Source organism: Arachis stenosperma, chromosome 10 (genome assembly GCF_014773155.1).
Source record: "Arachis stenosperma cultivar V10309 chromosome 10, arast.V10309.gnm1.PFL2, whole genome shotgun sequence".
NCBI classification, from domain to species: Eukaryota; Viridiplantae; Streptophyta; class Magnoliopsida; order Fabales; family Fabaceae; genus Arachis; species Arachis stenosperma.
In genome coordinates, this window is record NC_080386.1 from 123,462,313 (window position 1) to 123,481,888 (window position 19,576).

At 32.7% G+C, this 19,576-nt stretch overlaps 2 protein-coding genes across 2 annotated transcripts; both read right to left on the bottom strand.

Moving 5' to 3' along the window:
• Window positions 1-4,232: 4,232 nt before the first annotated feature.
• Window positions 4,233-6,113, bottom strand: LOC130957624 (uncharacterized). Its single transcript, XM_057884474.1, has one exon. It carries the CDS (start codon window positions 6,111-6,113, stop codon window positions 4,233-4,235), a length of 1,881 nt encoding a protein of 626 aa, XP_057740457.1.
• A 36-nt stretch (window positions 6,114-6,149) lies between these two features.
• LOC130957625 (uncharacterized) lies at window positions 6,150-6,857 on the bottom strand. Its single transcript, XM_057884475.1, has one exon. It carries the CDS (start codon window positions 6,855-6,857, stop codon window positions 6,150-6,152), a length of 708 nt encoding a protein of 235 aa, XP_057740458.1.
• Between the last annotated feature and the right edge of the window lie 12,719 nt (window positions 6,858-19,576).

Sequence of the window (19,576 nt, forward strand, 5' to 3'; positions counted from 1 at the left end):
ATAATAATAATAATAATAATAATAATAATAATAATAAGAAGAGTAAATATTTTTTTCGGTCCTTAACCATTTATCTAATAGACTTTTCACCCTTTAAGAAATCTAAAATCCTAAATCGGTCCCTATCTATTTTGATATATGTACGTTTCAGTTCCTGGTTAGGGATCGAAAAGGATATTTATTCAAAATAGATAGGAACTATAACGTATATATATCAAAGTAGATAAAGACCGATTTAGGATTTTAGATTTCTTAAGGGATGAAAATTCATCGGATAAATGGTTAGAGATTAAAAAAGACATTTACTCTAATAATAATAATAATAATAATGTAGAGGATATATGTGAAGAGGGGATCTAATGACAACCTTATGTTTAATTTGACTTTGTAATAATCACTAGAAAATAAATGAATTTAGTTCTAAAAATGATAAATACTAATTGTTGTTGTTGCTGGATAAGATGAAAATTAGATTAAGGATGTTTAGTATTGTGTATGATAATTAATTTTTATTTACTTATAATAAGTATTTTAATAGATAGGACAACTTACTTAACGAAGTAATAACATTCCATTTTAATAATGGGGTTTTATGTTTCTTTTTTTTTCAATAAAATTCTTGACTTAATTAATAAAATTGATAAAAAGAAGATTTTTTTTCTTAAAATAGTATATACAAAAGCAAAAGCGTCACTAATGACGACATGTATGTAGGGAGCAAACCGTAGTGCTGTTTGTTCTTTTTTTTTTCCTTAAAATTTTATTTTAGTATGATGTTTATATTATTTTATTCTTAGTAAAACTGGCTCAAATATAGTAGACAGGAACATGGCGATGCATGAATGTAACCATTGCTTATTAGTATTAGTTAATTAATTAACTAGCTTGGTCCCCACATACACATGATTAAGTGATTATAGTAGTCACTGACAGCAACAAAACTACCTTTGCCTTGTATTGATTTGATTAATTATATACCTTTCAATGAGTGTTAGTGTATATATATATTAAGATGCATATGTAATGTCAACAAAATTAAAAGTTTTAAATATGAATCATTCATATTATTATTATTATTATTATTATTATTATTATTATTATTATTAAACTTACTGAATTAAGCATTATTATCTTTTATAACTTTTTAGAATTAGTATTCTATATATTTTGAAGTTATTAATTAATACTTATTCAATGATGTTATAATGAAAATAAAATTGAATGGTAAAGTACTAAATTGGTCCCTTACGTTTGGATGTATTTCTGTTTTGGTTTTTAAGGTTTAAAGTGTCATATTTGAATTCAAAAAAGTTTTATTTAGCTTCAATTTAGTCCCACCGGAGGTCAAAGATAAACAATTAGCGAAATTTTCTATATGACAGCAGTATAAGAACAAGGTCGATAATATAGATAATAAGTACAAGTTCCAAAGGCACAAAATCAACGTGAATGCATCAATACATTTATTTATCATTTTTCTTATAATTAAAATGAAATATTTTCTATAAAACTTAAAAAAAAGTTAAATATATGTATTGATGCATTCACGATTGATTTTGTGCCTCTGGAGCTTGTAGTTATTCTCCAAATTATCGATCTTGCTCTTATACTGCTGTCATGTAGGATATTTCGTTAATTATTTATCTTTGACCTCACGGAGGAACTAAATTGAAACTGAATAAAACTCTTTTGAATTCAAATAAGACACTTTAAACCTGAAGGACCAAAATAAGACTTCGTCCAAACGTAGGAAACTAATTTAGTACTTTATCCTAAAATTGAATAAAGATTGATGTTTTATTTTCTTCTAATAAACTAACGAAAAATAGTTAACTAATAAACATGATGCACATTTTTACATTCATAGCAACCAATGTTAATAAAATTAAAAGTACAAAATAATTACCATAAAATATTGATTGTTACTATTGTCAAAAAATTTTCATTTATATAATATTAAGGGATAAGTATTATTTTGATTCCTAATGTTTAGGGTCAGAATCGAAACCATCTCCAATGTAAATTTTTATTTAAAATCGTCCTTAACGTTTTATTTCGTATTAAAATCGTCTATTTTAATAAAATTTTTAATTTTATTACTAAATTATCCCTATTTTAATAAAAAAATTATAAAATAAAAAAAAAGACACGAGGGGGGATGAGAGAAAGGAAAAGGGGAAAGGAGGGGGTAGGGGAGGGGGACGGTGCCGGCAAAGCTTGGAGCCGCCGTCGCAAGCCAGGGAAAGAGCTTATGCTTCTGCACCGCTGTTCCTCACCGTCGCGTTCTCGCTGCTGCTCCTCGCCGTCTCACTGCTGCTCCTTGCAGCCTCGCCGCTGTACTTCGCCGCCTCGCCGCGCTTCTGCTTCTTACTTCGGCCTCTGTTTCTGTTTCATCTTCTGCTTCTTGCTTCTGTCTCTGCTTTCTGCTTCTACTTGAGCTTCTACTTCTGCTTCTTCTGGGTTTGCTTCTGCTTCTACTTCTAATATAATTTTGATTTATTATTTTCTGATTTCATTGTTGTTGTGCGTTGATTTGGTTGTTGAATTTGATGTTGTTTTTTCTGGATTTGAATAATGTTTTAGTTGTTGGTGTTGTTGAATCTGATTATTAGTATTTGTTGAATCTGGATTTAAATAATGAATTTGTTCATCATAATTCCTAATTCCCTAATTTTTATTGTTGGTTTAGTTCTTGTTCTTATTTTTGAATTTTTGGATTGCTGTTGCTTTTTTTGTTTTTGAATTTCTTGTTTCTCCCTAATTTTTGTTTTTGTTCTTGTATTTGAATTTTTGGTAATTAAATTTATAGATTTTTTATTTTTGTAATTGAAGATGAATTTGAGTATTTTTAATTCATGTAATTAAATTTTGTTACTGTATTTAAAAATTTGAAGTTTTGAATTTTGTTAATGAAAGAAGAATATGTTCTTCTGGAAGAAGAAGAATAAGAGAATTTGTTCTTCCCAAAGAAAAAAAACAAGAAGAATGAAATAATGGAAAAAAGAATATTTTTGTTATTTAAAAAATTTATTTAAAAGGACGATTTTAAAATCAAATACAATATTAAAGATGATTTTAAATAAAAAATTACGTAAGAGACGATTTCAATTCTAACCCTAAACATTAAATATTAGGGTCAGAATAATTGAAGAATAAAAGATATATATATATATATATATATATATATATATATATATATATTAGTCAGCCCAAGTAGCTAGAATGTTATACCTTGTTACGCTTAATTTGAGGTGGTTGAATAATTAATTTATTTATTCACTTAAATAAATATTAAAATTTAAATTTTATTTTATATATGCAGTAATTTATTAGTTAATGATAATTTTTAAATATAATTTAGATTTATAACAAATTAATTTTAAATTTGTTGAGCTAAAAGATGAATCATAGTTTAGTAATAAATATTATTTTGGTCTTTAATGTTGAGGGTCAAAATTGAAATCGTCTCCAATATAATTTTTTAGGTAAAAAATCATAATAAGCCAACTGGCTCAAAAAATTACGTAAATACGCCAAAGCAAAAATCGTTTCAGCAATAAGCCAGATCGTATTTTTATATAATTCGAACCAGGTTGGTTCGAACTCTATTTGTTAGTAAATCGAACCAGGTGAGTTCGAATTAGGGTTTTTTTTTTATTAGTAATTCGAACCAGCCTGGTTCGAATTAGGAATGAAGGTAATTCGAACCAAGGTGGTTCGAATTATAGAGAGAGAAGGTGTGCATGTAATTCGAACCAGGCTGGTTCGAATTACACCAATCATAGTTCGAACCAGGCCGGTTCGAACTATGTGTGAGACTGACTAAGCTGTGTATCTATGGACGAGGCATATCCGAATCAGCCAAAGAGATGCGGCCTATGTCGCCAACCCGGACACAGTTCAGTAAGAGAAAATAAACGCTAAACTGTTTCAAGATTCATTGATCATACAAAATGAATGTCCCAGAACACAAATTAAAAAAAAACATAGGTAAACAGACTATAACATAACAAAAAAAGTACAAACCAGGATCATACATGATTGAACTTTAAAGAAAAAAAATACATAATTAAAAAAGCCATATTCATTACTACTCGCAACAATCAAACTAAAAGTCATGTGCACTAATGTAAATAATACTGACACTAACAACATGGGATATAATCTAAATAACTCTAAGACTAGCAAGATGCGCACTAATGTAGATAATGCTAACACTAACAACATGCATACTAATGGTGTCCTGTCTGAGACGAGCCTGCAACCTGTGGGCAACTACGTCGCGTGTGTCCAGGTTGGCGACATAGGCCGCACCTCTTTGGCCGATTCGGATCCGCCTCGTCCATATTCGTCCGTATCCTAGTGGATCTAGGACGACCCTCTCTGGCACGCCTCATGGCAGGGTCTGGAATCACTGTGGGCCCGTCGTAAGGTGGCCAGAAGCCCTCCGGGATGGGAGGTGTGAATCCCATCCGATACACATTGAAGACCGAGCTAATCTGATAGACGCTGTGAACGTAAGAGGTCCAGGTGACCCGTGAGTATGCACAGCACGCAAGTGCGTGCTGACACGGGAAATGAAGAGCCTGGAAGTACCCGCAGTCACATGTCCGAGAGGCAAGTGATACTCTGTAAGTACCCAAGGAGAAAGAACCAGTCGGAGTAGTCTCTGCTACAGTGAACTCGGAGTTATCCCGGTCATACAGCGTCACTGTGAAGCACCTGGCCGTCTTCATGTTGGCCTCAATACACTTCACCAGATGCTGACTGAATTGTTGTCCTGTTCCCATCTGGGCCTCAGCCTCTCTCCCCTTGCGAACAAACAGTTCCGCAAGCCTACAATATGTTGCCTTCACCAGGGATGCTACAGGGAGATTTCTGACCCCCTTCAGGATGGAGTTCACACACTCGGAGATGTTCGTCGTCATGTGACCGAATCTCCGCCCCTCATCACGATGCTGAGTCCACAACGAGTAATCGATCCGGTTCGCCCAGTCACACATCGCCGGATCTTCAGATCGAAGGATATCAAACCAGTAATCAAATTCAACCTCGGTCTTCGCATACGCCGCGTTCACTAGTAGCCTCCTAGCGTCTTTGCCCTTGAAGGTTAGGGCAAAATTAGCCGCAACGTGTCGTATGCAGAATGCACGGTACGCAGATGGCGGTAGCCAACCGCCGTCAGGAGCCTCGAGCGCAGCCTTGATGCCGTTGTGCCTGTCCGATATAACCAGCAGACCGGGCTGCGGGGTCACGTGCTGTCGAAGGTGCGAGAGAAAGAATGTCCAGGATTCCGCATTCTCACCCTCTACTAGTGCGAATGCCACAGGTAGAATGTTGGAGTTCCCATCCTGTGCAATCGCGATGAGCAACGTTCCCCCATACTTCCCATACAAATGTGTGCCGTCAATGCTGATTAGCGGCTTGCAATGACGGAATGCCTCGATGCAGGGCGGGAAAGTCCAGAAAAGTCTGTGGAAGTACGCTTGAGATTCGTCCACCTGTCCTCCAACTCGAACCGGGCTCGTCTTCAGGACCGCAACACTCCCAGGCATCGTCAGCTGGACACCCAAGACCCACCTAGGCAGGTCGTTGTAGGACTCATCCCAGTCACCGTATATGAGGGCAATAGATTTCTGCTTCGCCATCCAAACCCTCCGGTAAGTCGGCCTAAAACCATAGTGCGCTGCCGTGGCGTTCAGGAGCACCTTGATGCTCACGGATGCATCGGCCCTAACCATTGGCATAATGAACGCCGAAATCACATGATAATCCAAACTCCTGTGGTCACTTGAGATGGATGTGGCCAGGCAAGTGTGAGGTCCATTGTACCGTTTGACCTCCCAAATGCCCTTGCGCTTCCGGAGACTCAGTCGAATCAACCATGTGCACCCATTCCCAAACTCGGAACACTTGCCCACATACCGGCGGTGATCGGACTCCACCACCTTGTACTGTACCCCTCGCCGGATGCTGTAAGTCTTCACACTTAAAAGGGCCTCATCTTTATCCTGGAATTGCTGACCAACCTGGAACTCTGTCAGACCAGTACTCCCTTCCGCATCTCTAGCTCCGAATCCAACAGCGTGACCTAAAACCCCCTCATGTCTCATGGCGTCCAAGTCCAACGAGAAAAAATGTGGTGGATACTACTGTGTGCCAGAGCTAGAACCACCTACCTCCAATGCAGGCCCAGTCGCTCCAATATCATCAGCGCTATCATCGTCAATCATATCCGGCTCGACGTCATCCTCGTCTTCATCGTCCAAAAAACCGTCTCCTACACCAACAGGTGCAACTCCCACTAAAGCGTTCGGCAAATTTTCCCTTTCCACTACCTCGTCGCCTTCGGTGGCATTGAGGTCAACAGCGAAAGATGGGGAGGCGACATGTTCGACCACTGGTTCGTACACAGGGACGGACGAGGAAGCAACGGCAGGCCGGGAACTAGAACCTGCTGCATTCGCTATAGTGTTCGTATTCCTGTTCGAACCGCCGGAGCTGGATACAACATCAGCCAGCCGGGCCAACAACTCCGGTGTCCTCACCTCCGGAAACTGCCGCCGACAGAGAAACATTACTTGCAAGTCCGCATCATTATTAATCGTGAAGCAATCATACTTCACCGTATTCTGTAGCACCGTGACTGGAATGCGATAGAAAAACTTCTTTACCCGCTTCGCACCCTCCAGACCAAGCTTCATTAGTACAGCGCTAACAAGCTCATCGTAACTCGTCGTAGATGTTATGACAATACATAGAGGATTCTTATCTATGAACTTTACTCCGGAACGAGTTTTTCTATTAACAGATCCTCTGTGGTGCACCAAAACAACAAAACTCTCCTCACTAGCCATCCTACTCCCTCTAATGAGACTAACTCACGTTTGGAACCATATATATACAGTCAGTCTCACACATAGTTCGAACCGGCCTGGTTCGAACTATGATTGGTGTAATTCGAACCAGCCTGGTTCGAATTACATGCACACCTTCTCTCTCTATAATTCGAACCACCTTGGTTCGAATTACCTTCATTCCTAATTCGAACCAGGCTGGTTCGAATTACTAACAAAAAAAAAACCCTAATTCGAACTCACCTGGTTCGATTTACTAACAAATAGAGTTCGAACCAACCTGGTTCGAATTATATAAAAATACGATCTGGCTTATTGCTGAAACGATTTTTGCTTTGGCGTATTTACGTAATTTTTTGAGCCAGTTGGCTTATTTTGGTTTTTTACCCTAATTTTTTATTTAGAATCATTCTTAATGTTTTATTTCGTATTAAAATTATTCTTTTAAATTTTTATGAACAAAAATACCCTCCACCACCACTAGCACCTTTACCACCACCACTAACTCCCCTTACTTCACTACTACCACCTTCCTTACTCCCATCAAATACTAATAATCAGATTCAAGAACACCAACAATAACATATTCAAATTAGAAACAACAACATCAAATTCAATAGCAAAATAAAAATAGAAGAATCAGAAACAGATGCAACAGATGCAGAAAAAGAAGCAAATTCAACAGCAAAATTCAACATATACAGAAGAAGAAGCAAAATTCAGATGCAACAGCAAAAATAGATGCAGAAACAACATATTTAACAGCAAAATTCAACAGAAAAATAGCAAATTTAACAGCAAAAACAACAAATTCAACGACAAAATTCAACATCAGAATCAGAAACAGATGCAGAAGTCAAAGCAGAAGAAGAAGCAGAAGAAGAAGCAGATGCAGATGCAGAAGAAGAAGAAGCAGATGCAGATGCAGAAGAAGAAGAAACAGATGCAGATGCAGATGCAGAAGAAGAAGAAGAAGCAGATGCAGAAGCCGAAGCAGACCCACTGGCGCTTCGTCCTTTCTCCTTCCTCGCGCATCTCCTCTCTTCGCTGTTCTGCTTCCCCCGACAGCAGCGACAGCTCAACGAGGTGGTCTCCCTCCAAGGTCCGATGACGACGCGACGGTAGCGACGAGCCCTAGCAGCGTCGGCGCATCTCTTTTCCCTCTTCCCTTCTCCCCCTGTTGCAACCCCTCTCTCAATTCTTCTTTCTTTCTTTCTTTTGGTTTCCTGACAACGATGGTGGCTCTAAGCTTCGCCGCCAACGCCGTCCCCCTCCCCCCTTCCCCCTCTCCCTCTCCCTCTCCCTTTTCCTCCCCTCACCTTTCCCCTTTTCTTTCTCCCCTCCCCTGCCATTCTTTTCTTCTTCTTTTTTTTTAACTTTACTTATTTTTTATTTATTAGAATTGGGGTATTTTTATAATAAAATAAAAATTTTATTAAAAAAGACGACTTTAATACGAAATAAAATAAAAAAATTTTAATAAAAAAGACGACTTTAATACGAAATAAAACGTTAAGAATGATTCTAAATAAAAAATTACACTGAGGACGATTTCGATTTTGATCCTTAACGTTAGAGACCAAAATAATACTTATCCCTAATATTAATAAACAAAACAGGATTATTTCTACAGCTGGTCGGTAGTTGATTAATATTAATTAAAATAATAGTTAACCTGAGCTTTAATAGAACATATATAATTCATCATGTAATCTTTATAACATCATAAATATTATTATATAATAAAAAATATTATATATAATCAATTTGGATTGGTTAAGTGATCAGTTTATTTGTCTACTTAAACAAATGTCAGGGATTCGAATTTTGCTTTATGCATATAGTAACCCATTGGCCAAGACCCCTTAAATAGAGCTCAGATCCTAGGAAATACGGTAAGATATATATATATATATATATATATATATATATATATATATATATATATATTTATATATATTAGTAGAATTTTGCTATCTTATATCTTAAAGACATTGATTAAACATACCATAAAAAAATATTTTAATATTTTTGATATATTTAATACATTAAAAACAAATACATAACATTAAAATATTTTTTTTATAATATGTTTAACCAATACCCTTACAACACAGAATAACAAAGTCCTTATTAATATTGCACATTTTAAGTTAGTATTGCATTAGTTGTATCTCTTTCCGTATCATTTCACAACACATCCATTCAAATTGGACTTAAAAACTAAACTTTTCACAACAAATGCATTCATTTAGCATGTCCATATATAGTGGGAAATCAGTGAAAATTTAATCACGACATAAAGAGAGAATTCAGCATATATTTGTTCAGAAATGGTGAAAATTTGTTCACAATAAAAGCATGTAGTATTTCGCATAGTGGGAAATGATAGGTAGTGACAAACATAAGTGTATCATGGGAATTGTGTTAGACAAATGAAAGTTTATTGCCTCCATCCCAAAGAAAGGTTATTCAGAGTTATACAGTGTAAAATGGTTAAACAATTAAATTATTTAATTAAATTATTTGGATATCAAAATTATTAGAATATAATTTTTTAATATTATAGATATATTTACAATATTTACATATCTATATAAACAGTACAAAAGTATAGTAGTTTTAAAATTAAATGTAAACTGTTACGACATGGGCTGAAAAAAATGCATCATGAAAAAACTGCGAGAGGTTTTTTTGACAAATATAGCATTGCAGAAACAGTGGCACACTGTAGTAGTTTTCTCATAGAGGAATTGTCTATAAATATCTAATATAAAATAATAGTAAAAAAATATAGTGTCATTTTCACAGATTAAGAGTTACATTGAATTTAGTTGATTTGATTTACTTAAAAAAAAAGTGTAATACATAAAATCATTTAGATATATTTTAAACAAAAATAAAAAATGATATATTAGCTTAATTTTGAAGGAAAATAATTTATTAGTGTATTTTATCCGTAATTGTCCATCACAAATAATTTTTGAAAATTACTATTTAAATTGGCCTGTGAAATTATATTCACATCTCAATCTAGGTTTCAAAAATTTGATGTACTCAATTTAGTACTCTAACTTATAATTTTGATTATGTTAATTCATGACATTATTTTTATCATATTGAACCACGAGAAATAGAATTTTAGAAATTAATACGAATATTAACACAAGTTTTGATCTCCCATAAAAAAAAGATAATTTAACTTTTTAGATAGAATTGTTTAAAATTTAAATTCAATCAAAATTGTTATGATAAGTAAGTTTAAGGTTTAGAGTTAGTTTAAAATTTAAATTTGTAATAGTATATCTAATAAAAAATAGTAAATCAAATTCAATTTATATACAATAAAATATAATTAGAATATATATATATATATATATACTTTTTGTTTGGTATAAAACTTCTTAAAATTATAAGTTTGTCTCAAATTGTGAGTCAATTCGTTATTTTTAATTTCTTCACCCAAAAATATTTTTTTATTAATGTTTTAAAACAAATATTGAAATAGATAAGGTCTAAAAAAATAATATGAATTTAGAAGTTCAAAAGGTTCAATGTTTATCCAAAAACAATTGGCCTACTATTATTATTATTATTATTATTATTATTATTATTATTATTATTATTATTATTATTATTTTTGAGAATTACTATTTAAATTAATCTATAAAATTACATTTTCATCTTAATCTAATTTTTTTAATTTTGATATATTTATTTTAGTACTCTAACTTATCATTTTTACTTTCGTTATACACATATCTTAAATAATTTTATGTATTCGATTTATATTTTTTCATATAAATCGAATTAATTAAATTTAATTTAATCTCTATTTGTGAAAATAAAGTTATACTTCATCATTGCTTAGTATTGGATATTCATAGACAATTCCTCTGTAAAAAAACTGTTATAGTGTCCCATTGTTTGTGCGATACCACATTTATCAGAAACTGCTATAACCTCTCTCAGTAGCGGTTTTTGATCATCATACAATATTGCAATCTAATTGTAAATTCCTATATCTTGTAGTGATTTACACTTCAATTTTAAAACGACTGCATTCTATCACGATTTTTATAAATATATAAATGTTAATATATTTACAGTATTAAAGTATTATATTTTGATAATTTTAATATCTTTTAAATAATTTAATTAAATAACTTGTTTTATATATATATATATTAATATATTTACAGTATTAAAATATTATATTTTGATAATTTTAATCTTTTAAATAATTTAATTAAATAACTTGTTATATATATATATATATATTCAAATACTAAAATAGATGAAAATATTTTTGATTGCTTCACATTTATATGAAATAGGCTAATGTGTAAATGAATTTGTACAAAATAACCATAACTAGTTGAAATCTTTTATCTTAATAAATTTGTGTAATTTATTGGTGAACAAATATCTAAAATGACATATAGGTGTTCAATTGAGGTTATTAGTCCAAGATTCCATTATATAACCTTTTGGGTTAAAAACGATATATATGTTTTAATAATATTCAACTATCACTGTAAAAATTTAGAATAGTATAGAGTATAAAATTATATGTTCAAGTTAAAGATTTAGGGTAACTCAAGTGAGTCAACCATATTTTGGTGCTGAATATTCAAGATCGAACATTGAAGTACACGATTCAATTCAACTAGACAATCATCATTGTAGTCATGTTTGTGTATTAACACGTGTCACAAACACGACTTTGTGTAGTAACACGTGTTTGTGTGAGATGGTGATGTTGTTGCAAGTTATGTTGATTTTTATCGGATGAAAAGGATAAGATTCCACCAATAAATACTTTTAATAAAATGATAAAGACGCTTATAGACAATTTGCACGTCTACAACAAGACAACTTTTGGCGGTACACCGCCATAGTTTGCGAATTCCAATGGCCAAACTACGAAAATTTCAAGACATTACCTCTCATTCAATTTGATGTTGGGGTACAATTTCCAAACAAAGAGGCTCACCATCATCATTACCCTCATTTTCAAACTCTCAACTCTTCTTCTTAATTGGTTAATGAGGTCTAATCAGTAAAATCCTATTAATCTCATCCTTAGTTTGTGTATAGATTTTATTGTTGCAAAAATCTAAAACAACCTTATTACTTAATTAGTTTTATATTATATATATATATATATATATATATATATATATATATATATACCAACTTTATCATCTCAATTCTAATTTATATATATCCATTCTTAATGACTTTTGTACTTATTGCTAGTTTTATTTTATCATGTTTAAAGACTCAATGACTCGTTTCTTTTATGATATTATTTGTTAAACTTTAAATATTTAAAAATGACCACATTATGGATATTAAATGATATTTATTAAGTATAAATTTAAGGATGCCATGCGATTTTTTTCACTATTGCATGTTTAGAAAAAAAATCATTGTTTGCATTTTTTGTAAGTTTAATTTTTTATAAGATACTCAATTATCCGAGCCAATGTGGTGGATTACAACTATTCATAATATGCAGCGAAAATAATTAAATAATTTTATTGATCTATTTTATCTTTAAAATTTGATTGAAATAAGACGGATTAATATTAAATGTCAATATCTAAGTATCCTAATGAATAAAACGTTATCTTTCGATAATATGAAAATAAAGTATGAGAGTAAGTACTCCTTATATTCTATAATCTATCTATGTCTAATGTAAGGTGGAATAAAATTAGACAGTCCCATATTTGGAAAGATCTACGGATTTGGAACTCAGACGCGTATCTCCGACTAGAGAGTGAATTATTCATAGTGAATAATTTACCTGGCAATGTTTCGAAGAATGAATTATTTCATATGTTCAGGTGGAAATGAAGGATAAATGACATCTATTTGGCATGTAAGGAGAAGTATGGTAGATCCATTTGTTTGTTTTCATTAGGTATACTACAAAAGGAGGGACATTAAAAGCCATCAAGGAAATGAATGGAATGCGATTAAGGAGTAAAGAGATCTTTGTGGGTGAGGCTAAGTACAGGAGGAGGATTGATGTATGGAAAAAAAACCACTACGCATGATGAAGATGTCAGGCGGTCTCTCGATGGAAAACAAAAAAATTAAAGAAAAGGATATTGAAGTGAACGGGAAAGAGAGAGTTGTCTTGGAACACCATAGAGGTGAAGAACTAGAAATTTAGAGGGAACCATTGGAGTTGGGATAGGATGCGGTGGTAATGATGCCAAAGGGGCTACGAGGACGGGAGGCAGAGCATAACAATGATAGAAAGGTATTTGCTATTGAGGATTTGGATGTGTGGCATGAGAATTTTTTGAAAAACGCGGACGGATAATTCTTATGGTGTATCTGGCAGTTATGGTGAAGGCGGAATCTATGGGATCTCAAACAATTAGTAACGAAGCAATCTTTGAAAGAACGGAGACTTGGGAATACAGGAATAAACGGAAAGAAAGGGTTGATATGGTGTTGAACAAAAGTTCAGTTGGGACTGGGTTGAAGCATATAAGGCTCAATATGTTAGTGGGGTGTGGCGATGAAGTGGCTGTGTGGTGCGACAGAGAGTACGTCATTGTGCGTTTTGAAAGGGCCTCCTTGCTTGCTGCTGCGGGCGACGGTGAAGAGAGGGGCATGGCTGGTCATGAAGTTCACGAAGGGGTTGATGACACGGTGAACAGGGTTGACGAGGCAGATCTGGGAGTAGTGCGGAAGTTAGCTGCTAGTGGCGGAGGTGATAATCTCCGCGCTAAACTTGATGGTGTGGAAGGCAGAGAGGAGTGTGAAGCCCCTTATGCACCCGACAAGCAGAATCAAGCCGGAATAGAGATTGACGGAGGTGCGGAGAATTGTTCGAACAGCACAGCGGAAAAAAACATTCCACCAAGTGTACTCAATGAGATCTACGCTAGTTTGGACGAGAGTGATAAGCATCATGTTGGCATATGTCTGATGAGGGGTGATGCGGTGCAAGATTCGGATTTAGAGGATGAGAATACAGTGGTGCATAAAATTGGGTTGGATGATGAAGGGGCTGTAAGGAACTTAGAAGATTTGGAGGACTCAGAGCAGGATGCAGACGGTGAAACTAATCAAGATGAACACGGAAGAAGTTGGGATAAAGATATGGCTGAAAATAGGGCTACTTGGGATCTGGCTGTCGAATCAGGAGCTGTTTTAGATGACGAGGATGAAGACATTATGGGTATTTTCCAACCGAAATAAGGTGTGTAATAGAGTTTTTAAATTATTTTAGTTCGTGGAATATGAGGAGTTTAGGGGGTGTGAAAAGTGAAAAATGGTAAAAAATTTAAGCGTAAAAATAATGTGATATGTTAAGATTGATAGAGACAAAGAAGGATATGATTTCTAAGTTTGATGTAGTACAATTTTGAGGTAATGATGTGGTGAGTTTGGAATTTGTGGGATCAGAAGGTGCTTTTGGAGGTTTATTAATAATGTAGGATATTATGATGTTTAGGTTGAATAATTGTTACAAAGGGGAGAGATGGTTGTGTATAGAAGGAGAATTGACAAACAATAATTTTTATTTGTGTTGGTTGCTTGGTGTATGGTGCGCATACAAGGGAAGAGAAGCTTGCTGTGTGGGAAGAGTTGAGTTTTTTATCGGAAATATGTCATGTTCCTCTTTGCTACATGGGTGTCTTCAATGAGGTTGTGCAGTTGGAAGAAAGAAAAGACACTAGTGTGTTAATAGCATTATCGAACTGGTGGATATAAAGCTGAATGACCGTAAGTTTACGTGGTTCAGGGGGTCAATTGTGCAGTCAAATCAATAAAATATTGGTGAGTTTGGTTTCATTGTTATCATTTAGAGCACTTGATTGAAAATGAATAACAGAATTTTCAGGAATCAAGAATCAGGTGTTACAGGAATAGTCAGCAGGTCGATTAACAGTTACAAAGAGTAGAGTGGTATTTGATCTTTTGGATTGTTGATCACTTTTGTCAAAGATGATTAGGAATTAGTTTATTTTATCTGTTTAGTACTTTTTTGTTGAGACGTTGATACTCCACCTTGTTGTGTTGAACTTTTTATTTAAAAAAAAAACTTTGTATATACACTTATTTTCAACACAATCCAAATTAAATTTAATCTGTTCAAATTAATTTGAGTTTATTTACAAAATATCTCTTGCCTAATTTAACTACCAATTAAATTTCATGGATTCAATTTTCATTTATTTTTATTAAAGTCGAACCCATCCAACTCTTGCACACCCATGCTACGTTGCCTCATTTGAAAGTTTTCTTTTTCTCCCTCACGAAGATGTTTGTAGTAGTTAGCTAGTCAAAAAGTCTTCTCTTTCTTCTTTAGTTTAATTAATTGGAGCCAAACATCAAGGAAAGTTCATCTATATATAGTAAGTTTCAATATAAAGAGAATTATAAATTATAAATTAAATTATCACCCAATAAAGAATTAAGAGTTTTTGGCTTATAGCTTGCTGCTACTCTACCATCAAGATAAGGGGGAAAATAGATCCGAAGAGAGGTTCACATCAAGTCATCACCAACTTAGCTTTGTCTATTTTTGTGTAAAACTTTTTTATGGTGGTTTTATGCATTTGTCCTGAATCATGTAAAGTCATCAGTGTGCGTCAGTGGATTGAAAAAGTAAAAAAGATTAAATGTTGGAAATGAATTGAAAATAAACCTAAAAAAATTTGTGTTTTAATTTAATTTATCTTTTTAATTTTTAAATAAATATATTTTTTATCTTTTAAATTTTCAAAAAATGAACTATATTTAAATATTAAAAAATTAAAATAATAAATTAAAACTCCTAATCATTACTCAAAAATAAAGCCATTTTGTTATTCTGCTCTATTCCAAATACACATGCACAATAATATGCACGGAAGAGGACGTAATGTTCTCTAGATATAGTAGTTGTAAGTTATGAAATACAGACATATTTTTACTTTGTCTATTTATGTGTCAAATACCTATTGGTATTTATTCGATACGTGTGTTTTTTGTATTTAATTGTGTCTTAATAAAAAATAAAAAAAAATTTAGATATGTTTAGATACACCTAAATATCATCACATATCAGTATGTCCAGTTTTATTCTGAATATATATTTCTGAAATGAGTTTAAAAATAATATATATTATTAATTATTAAAATAAAAAATATTTTAAATATTTTATATAATTAAAAATTATTAAAAATAATAAAAATTTAATTTATATTTAAATATCAATAAAATATCAAAATATCATTAAATTTACCTAAAAAATACTTCATATTTTATATATATATCATGTCTCATATCTCATAAAAATTTTAAATTTTTGTGTTTGCGTATTCTATGTCGTATTGTGTCGTGTGTCGTGTTAGTCTCCGTACATCATATATAGATTGTAAGGTAACAAAAATAAAACCGTGTAATTTTTACGTATTAATAGACTCATCACAACTCGTTTATATTCATTGATCCCTCCCTTTTTCTCTCCATAAAAATAAAAACCAAAATTAAAAAACTCAATTAGTATATTTTATAATGTTTACATCTTTATGATATTAAAAAGATAAATACAAAAACAATTTAAAGTCAATAACTAAAACATAACACAGATTTTAAATTTCTAGATTTCAGTTTTTAAATGTAGTTAATATTATAAATGTCTAGATTTCAATTTACTCTAGTTTTTAAATTTAACATTAGTGATTTATATTAGTATCCTTAGTCTTGTTTGTGTCACAGAATCATTAATAGTGTTCTAAAATATACTAATGGCTATCCCACTAGATATTCTAATAACTATTTGAAGTGGTAATTAGAACTTTTTTTTACCTTAATTTTCTCCTTACAAAGTAATTGATATCATAATTCTAATTTTACTTAAGGATTTAAAGACTTTTTAGAAAGTAAATTGAGATAAATTTTAATTGCTACGTCAGATAGCTATTAGAGAGTTCATCAACGTGGCAATTATCATTTTGTTTCAGTACACCATTAATAATTCTGTGATAGAAACAACATAAAAAATTAACATAAATTATAAATATTAGATAACTTTAAGAACTAATTTGAGTTTAACTCTGATCTTTTTCCAACTTTTAGAAGGTCGATTTTATTTTATTAGTTGAATTTTATAGCTCTCGGATAAATTACTTCAAAAATTTGTTGTGAAACTGTTACCTAATATTAAGTTTAACAAGTAGTTAGTTGTTTATTAGTTGTATTATTAACTAGTTAGAATAGCCTAACACTAATTGATTAGTTAGTTGTAGAAAGTGAAATAGAATAGCCTAACACTAATTGGTTAGTTAATTGTTGTAATAATGTAAGATAAGATTCATCATTTTTGTATATTGAGCCAATAAGAAATTTTTCATTTTCTCTTTTTGTCTTCACCTTTACTCTGTTTTCACACTCCTTCTTTGCACATTTAACATGGTGTAGTGAGCAGGGTGAGATTAAAAGAAATAAAGATTGAGAACAAAGAAACTCAAAATTCGAATCAAAACACACATCAAGTGCACGATTTGAAGCTTAGTGATGGATCCAACTCAAATCCAAAACAATGTCGAATGAGACAAGTCAATTTCTTTTACGGTCTCAGTCCTTAAGGTATCGCGGCATTCTATTTTAAACCGGATCTCGTCGATTCAAGCTCATCTCAACAGGAATGTTGGCAACCCTAGCTAAGATCCATCGAACCACTTCTACCTTTATCCTTAAGAAAATATTGGTATTCCCCTCATCTCTACTATTCTTGATGGAAAAAATTACATTACTTGGAGCAATGTACATGTGATGATGCTGGCCCTAAAATCTAAAAATAAGCTGAAATTCGTTGATGAAAGCTTAAAAAACCTGATAAAAGTGATCCGTTATTTGAACCGTGGGATAGATGTAATACATATGTTTTAATTTGGATTAATCTTTCATTGAATTCTGATATCACCCGAAGTGTGACATGGAGCGAGATTGCATATGAGCTTTGGGAGGATCTGAAACACAGGTACCATTAGGGTCATACACTCATAGGTTTCGAATTGCAGAACCATAAGAGGAGTTATACACAACAAGACAGGAAGAAATAAATATAACACAATACTTCACAAAGTTGAAGCCATTTGGAAAGAATTTGATGATTTCAGGTCAATTCGACCCTGTGATTATGAATCAGTATGCAGTTGTGGATTAGGAAAAATGTGAAAAATATAGAAATAGGATGGAAGATCATGTAACTAAATTCTTAACAGGACTCAGTTACCAATTTGCAAATGTTATACCTCAGATTATGTTAATGAAACCACTACCAAAGTTAAAAGTTATGTTCTCAATGATGAATAGACAAGAGAGGTAAAGCCAGACCATGGATGATATCTCAGACCCCAAGATCCTTGCATATTTTACCAATTTCTTCAATACTACCGAGGCCTTACAAGGCAAAGGGAGAGGAAGAAGTAAAGGAGGTAAATTCTAAGGCTCTGGGAGAGGACAAACAAGAAGAGGTAAAATGCAGTGTTCATATTATGGTAAATGAGGTCACACAGTCGATGTGTGTTATAAGAAGCATAGTATGCTCCATCATCTTAGACAAAGAATCTCGAACTCGAATTGATGCATAGGAGCAGTGAATTTGAAGTTGTTGATCTCATCATTTTTTTTTGTAAATTTCGTTAAAACACAATATGACAGCAAAATAAGGTGTATAAGGTCAGATAATGGAATTGAATTTATGTGGCATTCTTTTTTCAATGAAATTGGTATATTGCACCAACGATCATGTGTTGAAACTCCTCAATAAAATGGTATTGTTGAGAGAAAACATCAATATATTCTTGAAATAGCTAGAGCAATTCTTGACCATTCGAATGTTCCCAAATATTTTTGGTTATATGCAGTTTTATATTCCGTTCACATCATGAATAGATTACCATCAAATTTTCTAAACAACGTATCACCTTATCATGCTTTATACAACTCTACCTGATATATCTCATTTAAGAATTTTTAGGTGTCTATCATATGCTAGTACACTCCAAGCAAATCGAAAGAAACTAGATCCAAGATCTAGAAGGTGTGCAATTTTAGGCTTCAAAAGTGCACCAAGGGATATCTCCTAATTGATCTTAAACTAGAGAAATGTTTACTTCAAAAAACGTATCCTTCTATGAAGATCATTTGCCATACTTAAGCACACACTCTAACCAAAGTAACCACACTTTACATTCTATTCAAGCCAAAACTAATCTTTTTGCATAAAATATCACTTTTCAACCTCACACATAATAATAAATCATCAACCATCTTATGCATCTAACTCACATATGGAGATTTCAAACAATGCTAATGATGCACCACAAAACTTTAATTTAGCACATACACGACCAATTCATTATCCATCAACTATTCAAATACACTCCCCAACAAAATCACATACTTTCACTTCAAAATGCACCACAACTGCTTGTGTTAAGAAAATCAACAAGATTTTGCAGAGCACCATCACATCTACAAGACTATCAATGTCTAAATGTCACCACTAATCAACTCCCACTCAAGAAATTTGAAAAGTATCCTTTATCAAATTATTTGTCGAATTAAAAATTCTCTGCATTACATACTATATATTCCCTAGTTATTTCTTCTAATATTGAACCCAAGCACTACAATGAAACAATTACTCAATCTTGTTGGGTTGATACTATTAAGAATGAACTCCAAGTTCTTA